The following is a 9,245-nucleotide window of genomic DNA, read 5'->3' as shown; positions in this document are numbered from 1 at the left end:
ATACTTGCCACTTCTACCACCAAGGTCATGGTGAATGGTGATCCGGGAGATACGAATTGGAACTGCAAAGGGCTGAGACAGGGGGACCCCATCTCCCCTATTCTCTTCATTCTTACCATGGAGCCGCTACAGCGGATGTTTGAGGTGGCTACTAGTAGAGGTGTGTTGACGCCTCTTGCACGTGAGGGCATGATGAAGCGCCTATCCATTTTTGCCGATGATGTAGTACTCTTTGTCAAGCCGAGGCATGTGGATCTGGATGTGTGCAAGTGCATCCTGGAGTTGTTTGGGGAGGCTGTCAGGCTGAAAATTAATATGAACAAATCAGCAGCTCTACCAATTAGGTGTCCGATGAGGAGATAGCAACGACATGCAATGCCCTTCAATGTCCCTTGGGATCGTTCCCAATAAAGTACCTCGGGCTGCCATTATCGCTGAGGAAGCAATCTGCAACACAGTTACAATATTTGGTGGATCATATGGCAAATAGGCTACCGAGGTGGAAGGCAGCTCTAATGCCGAAGAGTGGCCGTCTTACTCTAGTGCAATCTGTGCTGTGTGCCATGCCTATCCATGCAATGATGGCGCTGGATCTACCTATGAAAACTATCGCGGCGATGAATAAGATCTGTCGAGGGTTCTTGTGGAGCAAAAGAGGAGAAGCAAATGGTGGTAACTGCGCGGTTGCATGGGATATGGTGTGCACGCCCAAATGGGCAGGTGGGTTGGGGCTGCCCAACCTTACATGGATGAACGTGGCCATGCAAGCCCGCTGGCCGTGGTTAAAAAGAACAGATGAGACAAGGCCGTGGAGTGAGTTCAAGATCAAGGTGGCCGAGGAAGCAACCATGTTGTGTAATGCAGCCATGAGGTTTACAACACATTCTGGTAGGACAACATTCTTTTGGGAGGACCGATGGCTGGATGGGCGAAGAGTCCAGGAGATTGCTCCTAGAGTGTATGAGTTGATTGCACCACGGACACGAGGAAGGAGGTTAGTTTGCGAAGCTATGGAGAACGGGTCTTGGGCTGCGGACCTTGGCCCCAACCTTGGACCGGATACTTTGCATGAGTTCTTTGCACTTTGGCAAGCAGTTTCTGCTTGGGAAGCTAATGAGGATCTACCGGATGAGATTGCCTGGTCATGGGAGGCGAAGGGACACTTCTCAGTCCGATCGGCTTGTGCGGCTGCTTTTGGCGGAAGGGAGGTCATGCCTACGGCAAATCTAACATGGAAGTCGCGTGCCCCCATGCAGTGCAGATTCTTTACTTGGCTAGCAATGAAGAATCGATGTTGGACATCGGATCGCCTTGCATGGAGGGGTCTACCTCACCAGGATGCGTGCCCGTTCTGCGATCAAGAGGAAGAAACGATCAATCACATAATGCTTACGTGTGTCTTTGCTCGGAGCGCTTGGGCAGCCATCTGTGGCTCGCTGGGCAAACCTGAATGGACACCCTCGCCGAATGATGTGTTGACTGAATGGGCCGTCGGCAAGAAGGGAGTTAACAATGTGGGCACGAAAGATCTACGCACCATTTTCGCGCTTGTTTGGTGGGAGTTGTGGAAGCACCGGAATGCGATTGTCTTTGACGGAGCTCGGCCATCTATTGAGCAACTGTTGCAAAGAGTGCGAGAGGAGGGTGTAGTCTGGTCCTCTGCGGGTCTACTAAAAGGGAATGTAACTCCCTTCTTTTGTAGGGTAGGGAGGTGGGTGAGTGCTGAGGATTAGCATGTAATAGAATTCATGTAACCAACGGTGGAGGCACTCTTTGCCTTTTCTTCTATAATATATGATATGCACACTCGTGCATATTCGAGAAAAAAATGATGGCCCTAACCTCCGTCGGTGGAGTCAAAACCCTATTCTCGCCCTAGGTCATGGCCTCGATATAGGTATTCATCAGGTGCTCTTCTAAAACCTTTTTTTTTTGAATAAAACCCTCACCGCCACCAACCACGGAGAAAAGCCCTTGAAGTTGAATTTGAACTGGCTTCCACGTTTTTTTTTTGAATTGGACTTCGGTAACGTGAAAAAGTAGTGGGAGAACTCCTGCTTTGCCCTGAAACAAAACCCACGTGGGGCGGCCGCTTGACGCCGTCTCGTTGCTCCCACCAACCCCAACCCCAGAACCCGAACCAACGGCCAGGATCGTCTCGGGCCCGAAAACCCACGGCCGATCCCGTCCTCATATGGATGCGCCATCTTTTAATACACGCCCAAGCTCGACACCCACTTCCCTCCCTCGGTCCCTCCCCACCTTCCCCCTCCCCCCAATCCGCGCCTTGGTGCGGGCGAGGTAGCGGCGGCGACGAGACGAGCAGAGCAGAGCGCCGCCACCCATCCATGGAGTCGCTCGCCCTCCTCAGCGCTAAGCCCGGCCTCTCTCTCCGCGCGGGGCCCCGCCTCCCCCTCCCGCGACTCCGGGCCACCCGCGCGTCCCTCTCCACCGCGTCCAGCTCCAGGCCCGCCGCCCTCCAAGCCCCGCTCCTCTCGTCGAGGGCCCCCTCCTCGCAGGACGCCGTCCTGGGGTATGGGCTCTTGAAGCGCAGAATCAGTGCTGGCGTCTCTTGCAGCGCGGCGGCCGCGGCCGCGGCGGCGGTGCCCCCGGCACAGCCGGAGGTCAAGAAGTTCCTCGGCGTGGGCCTCCCGACTCTCAAGAAGATCGTGCCCCTGGGCCTGATGTTCTTCTGCATCCTGTTCAACTACACCATCCTTCGGGACACCAAGGACGTGCTGGTGGTCACCGCCAAGGGGAGCAGCGCGGAAATCATCCCCTTCCTCAAGACCTGGGTCAACCTGCCCATGGCCATCGGCTTCATGCTCGCATACTCCAAGCTCTCCGACGTGCTCTCCCGGGAGGCGCTCTTCTACACCGTCATATTCCCATTCATCGCCTTCTTCGGTCTCTTCGGCTTCGTGCTCTACCCGCTCAGGGATGCCATCCATCCCACCGCCCTCGCCGACAAGCTTCTGGCGGCGCTCGGCCCGAGCTTCCTTGGACCGGTAGCTATCCTCAGGATTTGGAGCTTCTGCTTATTCTATGTCATGGCCGAGCTGTGGGGCAGCGTCGTCGTCTCTGTCCTCTTCTGGGGTTTTGCCAACCAGGTGAGTTGCGGCTTTGGTTTTTTCGTTCAACCTTGGAATGTGCAAATGTCACTCCCGTCGTTAGTTTCCAGGCTAATTTTATACAGTAGTTTCGACCGTTCACAGTCAAATATTTGACGGGACGGTTGGTTATTCGAGAACAAAACTTCTCTGTCTCAGAATGGTTAGACGGCTGATGATGACATAAACGGGATGTGCTCTTTGTAGTCGTATTTTGTAGGTCCTGCATTGTAGCATTTCGCTATGGCTGAAACTGTTGGTTGAGGTCTATGTGCTTGTTGCTTTCTGCTACGAATATCGTTTGCTGCATGATTGCCAGCTTCCCAACCTGAATTAGGTTTGAGTTGTTTTCAGTCATCAACTGGTTGTGTATATTTGTTTTATGCAACACCTGGCTGGATATGGTTCGCACCTTCTAACCCCTTCTTAGATAGTTATGAGCAATTTAGTCTTGAGCAAAGCTAATGGTAGGTTTTTGCATTATGACTACTTCTCTTCCAGAATGGAAGGGTACCTTGTTCATACTTGACATGCGCTCATGGACATTTTACTAGCTGCAATTTCTTTTGAGAGAGACAATCAGGACAGCATTTCTGAAACTCACTAAAAATAAGTGTACAGAAGGAGAACAGAGATAATGTCTGAAAATATTCAGCATTGCATTGTCATGCTTAGCACCTGTATGTTTTCAATGGTTCAGTTATCATAATTTAATGGCTATTCTTGTTAAGTTATTATCGCTTCAGATGTGAAACATTCTGTTCTGCAGTCAGTTTTATTGAAAGTACCTCTAAGTGGGAGTGTTCAGAGCACATTAAGAAGACAGAGCTTACGAGCCTGCATTGTGACTTAGGTAGTGAGGGAGTTATGTATCTGAAGACAACACCATAGCGGTGTAGCCAGACACTAATGCCTGCCAGAGGCGAGCAACAGAGGAGGGGGGGGGGGGTATCTGAAGAGTAGGAGCTCACTGTTGTAGTTGTTGCCTTGTTGGTTTGACCATGGTGTTTGTATTGCTGTCCTGCTGTCCATTGGAGAGCAGACTGCTAAAGAAAGGGTACCTTTGTGATGGCTTTGTTTGTCCATGTCCTTGTTGTGCCTGCCATATGGAATTTTGAGTTTGAATATTTATTTTATATTTGCTCAGCTTTCTTATTAAATGATAGCCCTTCGTGCTCCAGTTGAGTTGATTAAATCTTTTTCAGATCACCACAGTCGATGAAGCAAAAGAATTCTACCCTCTATTTGGCCTTGGGGCAAATATTGCCCTTATCTTTTCTGGGCGTACTGTGAAGTATTTCTCAAATTTGCGGAAGACAATGGGTCCAGGAGTTGATGGTTGGGAGGTATCTTTGAAAGGAATGATGGGCATAGTGGTACTTCTTGGGCTTGTCATTACTTCCATCTATTGGGGAGTGAACAAACTTGTGTTGAATGATCCTTCTCTTCCAAAATCTGACCACAAGAAGAAAAAGGTCAGTAGAATACTTGAATGTGCTTCCCTTTTTATTACCACTTACATATTCTGATAGCCTTTGTTTCAACAGAACAAACCTAAGCTTAGCATGAAAGAGAGTATGAAAGTTCTGATCTCTTCAAAATACGTGAGGGACCTTGCTACCTTAGTCGTTGCATATGGCATTAGTATCAATCTTGTGGAAGTGACATGGAAATCGAAGCTCAAGGCACAGGTAAATTTTTCCGGCTTTTGTTTTTCTTCTTTCCTTGTACTCCTTTAACCTTTTCATTGCAGTAATGGTTCCTTATTCATTTTGGCAGTTCCCCAGTCCAAACGAGTACTCATCTTTCATGGGTGATTTCTCTACCGCAACTGGAATTGCAACTTTCACGATGATGCTGTTAGGCCGGATTATATTCCAAAGATTTGGCTGGGGGGTGGCTGCCATGATCACCCCCACAGTTTTGTTGGTGACTGGCGTTGGTTTCTTCTCTCTGATTTTGTTTGGGCAACCACTGACTCCCCTGCTTGCCACGTGGGGTATGACCCCTCTTCTTGCGGCTGTTTATGTGGGTGCGTTGCAGAACATATTTAGCAAGAGTGCAAAGTACAGTTTATTCGACCCATGCAAGGAAATGGCCTATATTCCTTTGGATGGAGATATGAAGGTTTGTTCATCCTTCCAGACTCCATTTTTATCTGTGTGATTCCTTGGTAAATTTTCTGTGAAAAAAATATATTCATTTACTGATGTTCTTTTCTGTGTAATGGTATTTCATGTATGTTAATTGGTTGCTTGATATGTGTTTACTCTAGCAAATTCTTGATTAAATATATGTAAATATTAGTAAATAATTTACACATAATTATCGGTTGCTGTCATGCGGAATTTAGTATGGCAACTTGATAATCTGTTCAATTTTCTCAGGACGCAGATGAGATATACCTTTATTAAACATATCAAATCTCATACAGAGCTCAGCATGGTCCTGTAGTTGGATAACCACATTACTTGTTTTTCCCTGCTGTTGAATGTGTTGTCATGTGTTGTAGACTTATATGTACTTTCAACAAGTGCAATTCCTTGCCGCGAGCAGTCTTAGAAGATCAGTGCACATGTAGCCTAGTCCAGTAAACACCATACCATATTCTCCTTCATGTTTCCTGGTTCGCACCATGTTTGGTTAGCTAATTCTCAATTCTTCAGAACTTACTGACTGCACCATTGTTATGCTGCACATGTTAACTTTGGTTCGATCAATTTGCAGTTGAAGGGAAAGGCAGCCATTGATGTTGTCTGCAACCCATTGGGCAAGTCGGGTGGTGCACTGATCCAACAGTTTTTGATCCTGATATTTGGCTCTTTGGCAAACTCGACCCCCTACCTTGGTGGTATACTGTTGGTCATCGTGCTTGCGTGGCTAGGCGCGGCAAGATCATTGGACAAGCAGTTCTCAAGCTTGGCCAAAGAGGATCTCAGAAAGGAGATGTCGAAAGAGAAAGTAGAAACGGCGGCACCCAAGGAACCTGAGTCGGCTACTGATGTATTGGTGGAGCAATCAAATGGAACTGAGAACTCACCATCCGACTCATCTCCAGCTCAATAGACCGGTCAACCTTCTTTGGAGAAGCCATAGGCAGGAGGATACTGGTTACGTTGAGCAGAAATAATGATGAAGGAACGATTGACGATTTCTTTCCAGAGTTTGTAACAGTGAGCAGCATCAAGGTGCTGGTTAGTTTGTAATGGTAAGCAAATTTTGACAACTGGCCTGGTAGGCCTGGTGAGCCGGTGTGGAAATTCAACCATTGTTGCAATTACAACACACAGATTTTTATTGTGTTCTCGCAAAGTTTCTGTCACACGGGCTCAGAACTTTACCATGTCATTGGTGCCTGGTCTCATTTCCGCTGGAATTGAACTGCTACTCTCTATAGGCAGGAGCAAGCAATGAATTCAGCATGTCCAACGGTAAGCCAACTATGATATCTTGCAAGTCCGGCGACGGATTTTGTGTTTGCCATTGTAAAGCTCGAATCGTATCAAACTTGCAATCTCGCCTCATGTTGACACTTTGTGTCCGATTCGACTATGACAGACAAGCAGAGCATTAGCAGCGGCTGGCCGAGAGCCGAGAGGGCAAAGTAGCAGAAACATGTGAGCCCATCCTTTTGTTGCCCATTTCTAGGTCGTCTCATAGGGCGGCCCAAGTGGTGGGATGATGATGTGATCACACAAATAGCAAACCCCATGTACACACTCTACATATAGGAGGACGAGATTGCATGTACGTGCGTGCAATATTTGCCAGATGAATTGATCCGGAAATCGTGTCATATTCCTCGTGGCGATCGAGTGAGATCTCCAGCCATGTCCCTCGCCTGACCCATGCTTTTCGGTCTATATGCGTGGCTGCTTGCTCGTTCTGTTGATAGTATTTGCTTAAATTGCTTCCTTTCTTGTTTTTTTGCTGTTGTAACGAGTGTTTTGGTCGTCCCATTAGCGGATAATTCCGCGCGCGTAAAGCCTAAATGCGCGGGTCGTAGAACCTGGGATGGGAGTCCTTGTGCTGCTTTATGCAAAAGCTAAAGAGGACGTGGACGGATCACCTAAATTCGGACGCCAAAACCACACACATCCTCCTCAGCGCTCATGTACAACGGCTAGTGCTTACGCTTTGCTCGTCTACTCCCTCGCGGGTACAGCTACAGAAGCTCTTGTGACCAGTTTTCTCCGCCTAGTCCTTCTCAATATTCTCCATCACACAACACGTGATTTGACATTAAGCAGTTAAGCGGCAACGTCGGCAAAGAAGCCGTCGAACAGTCCAGAAACCTCCCCCATCCCATCTGACACGAGAATGACGTTGCATTATGATGGGTTAATACCATACCCGATTCATTAAATTTCTCCCCGCACAAAATATATTGTGATTACTCTGTACTACACGATGGCTGCAGAATGCGGCATTGGCGCAGTTACCAAAACTTGCATTTACTCTGCACATCCATTTTTCGCAAATTATACGCAAACGTGTATGTGTGTGTGGGAGGGGGCTTTGTGGGTGCCCAGACATCTACCACACAGGACTTCGACACCCTCGGTCCACCCAAAACCAAGGCGGAGCGCGCTCATTTGGAATGGTCTGCACTATATTTCATATCAAAACCCGCGCTTTCCCCACCCTCTTTGCCGTTCGTCGCCGCCTGGCTCTCCGTTCGAAGAGCTGCGGGAGCCGGCGGAGGCGGAAGATCCACAGGTGATGGCCGCCCTCAAGATCAACTTGGCGACACGACAAGCCTGCCACCCTAAAAAGAGAACAAAGGATCAAGATTGGGAAATGGATGGCAAAAAGAAGGGCGTCAGGTGGAGACGGGGGTGCCGGCACTGCCGTCAATGCACACGCCGTCCCTGGCCAGAGCAGTTTCAGCCGCCCTACTACTACGTCACCAACCAACTCGGACGACACCAACAGTCCCCAGCCCCCGCCGCAGGGGTTTGGCTGGGAGGGATGGGGGAGGGGGCGCCCCCACCGTCTTCCATGAATACGCCGCCCCTGGCCAGAGCAGTTTCAGCCGCCCTACTTCTACGTCGCCAACCAGCCCGCGACCGCTGCCGTTGGGTACATTCCGTATTGCGTCAAACTCAATGCACCGTTCCAGTTTGCTTACTTGACGTCGACGCAGCTTGTCCAGTCATGGACATCGGGCGTGAATCAGCTGGCTCTCTATTCTCCGGTTTGTCTCAATCAGGCGCGACGACGTATGATGACACATACAGGGTGATGATGGAGATGATCCATGACGGAGGCGAAGGCTACTTTGAGGATGGACAAGTGGATGACTCCCAGCTAGAGGCATACACCCAGCAGTCGGGCACGTACACCACGCAACCGAAGGAGGACATGTACGTTGACGAGACGAGCCTTGATCTGTACAATTGGCCGACCGATCCAAAGAAGAGGGGTAGAGAAGAAAGTTTCAAGTTGAGGGAGGGCGAACTGTTGTGGGATGCATGGTTGGCCACTAGCATTGATCCATCCTAAGACATGGAGCAAAACGACGCAACATTTGGTGCAATATTCATTCTTGGTTCCATAAGCATAAGTATTTCGAGCTCTACCACAAGGAAGTCATCGAAATCATGGGCCAAAGTCGCTCAACCTGGCACACCATCAAAAATTATATGAGCATGTAAGGATCGAGAAGAGGGGTCTAGAGGGGGGGCTGATTAAACCATTAACAAGTAAAAGTGGCAGCTTTTAGTTTCTTCAAGTTAACATTGAGTTTAGCACATATTAATGGGCACACAATACATTTTACACAAGCATAGCAAGAGTGTGAGCAGCGGAAAGAGTAAACCATGCAAGTGCAAGAATGTAAGGGGTGGGAATGGAGTGTGCAAACACAATGGAGATGCGGAGGATTTTTGGTGTGGTTCTGATAGGTGGTGCTATCGTACGTCCACGTTGATGGAGACTTTAACCCACGAAGGGTAACAATTGCGTGAGTCCACGGAGGGCTCCACCCACGAAGGGTCCACGAAGAAGCAACCTTTTCTATCCCACCACGGCCATCGCCCACGAAGGACTTGCCTCACTAGGGTAGATCTTCACGAAGTAGGCGATCTCCTTGCCCTTACAAATTTCTTGGTTCAACTCCACATCTTGTCGGAG

The 9,245-nt window shown here is 49.0% G+C and overlaps 1 protein-coding gene across 1 annotated transcript; it reads left to right on the top strand.

Moving 5' to 3' along the window:
- Nucleotides 1–2,240: 2,240 nt before the first annotated feature.
- LOC123078667 (plastidic ATP/ADP-transporter) lies at nt 2,241–6,422 on the top strand. Its single transcript, XM_044501253.1, has 5 exons — nt 2,241–3,110; nt 4,316–4,585; nt 4,658–4,801; nt 4,890–5,237; nt 5,838–6,422. Exons 1-5 carry the CDS (start codon nt 2,349–2,351, stop codon nt 6,174–6,176), a joined length of 1,863 nt encoding a protein of 620 aa, XP_044357188.1. The 5' UTR covers nt 2,241–2,348; the 3' UTR covers nt 6,177–6,422.
- The last annotated feature ends 2,823 nt before the right edge of the window (nt 6,423–9,245 follow it).

The sequence above is a fragment of the Triticum aestivum genome, chromosome 3D (assembly GCF_018294505.1).
Source record: "Triticum aestivum cultivar Chinese Spring chromosome 3D, IWGSC CS RefSeq v2.1, whole genome shotgun sequence".
Lineage (NCBI taxonomy): Eukaryota > Viridiplantae > Streptophyta > Magnoliopsida > Poales > Poaceae > Triticum > Triticum aestivum.
The sequence above is the reverse complement of the archived record's forward strand: the minus strand, read 5'-3'. Positions and strand labels throughout refer to the sequence as shown.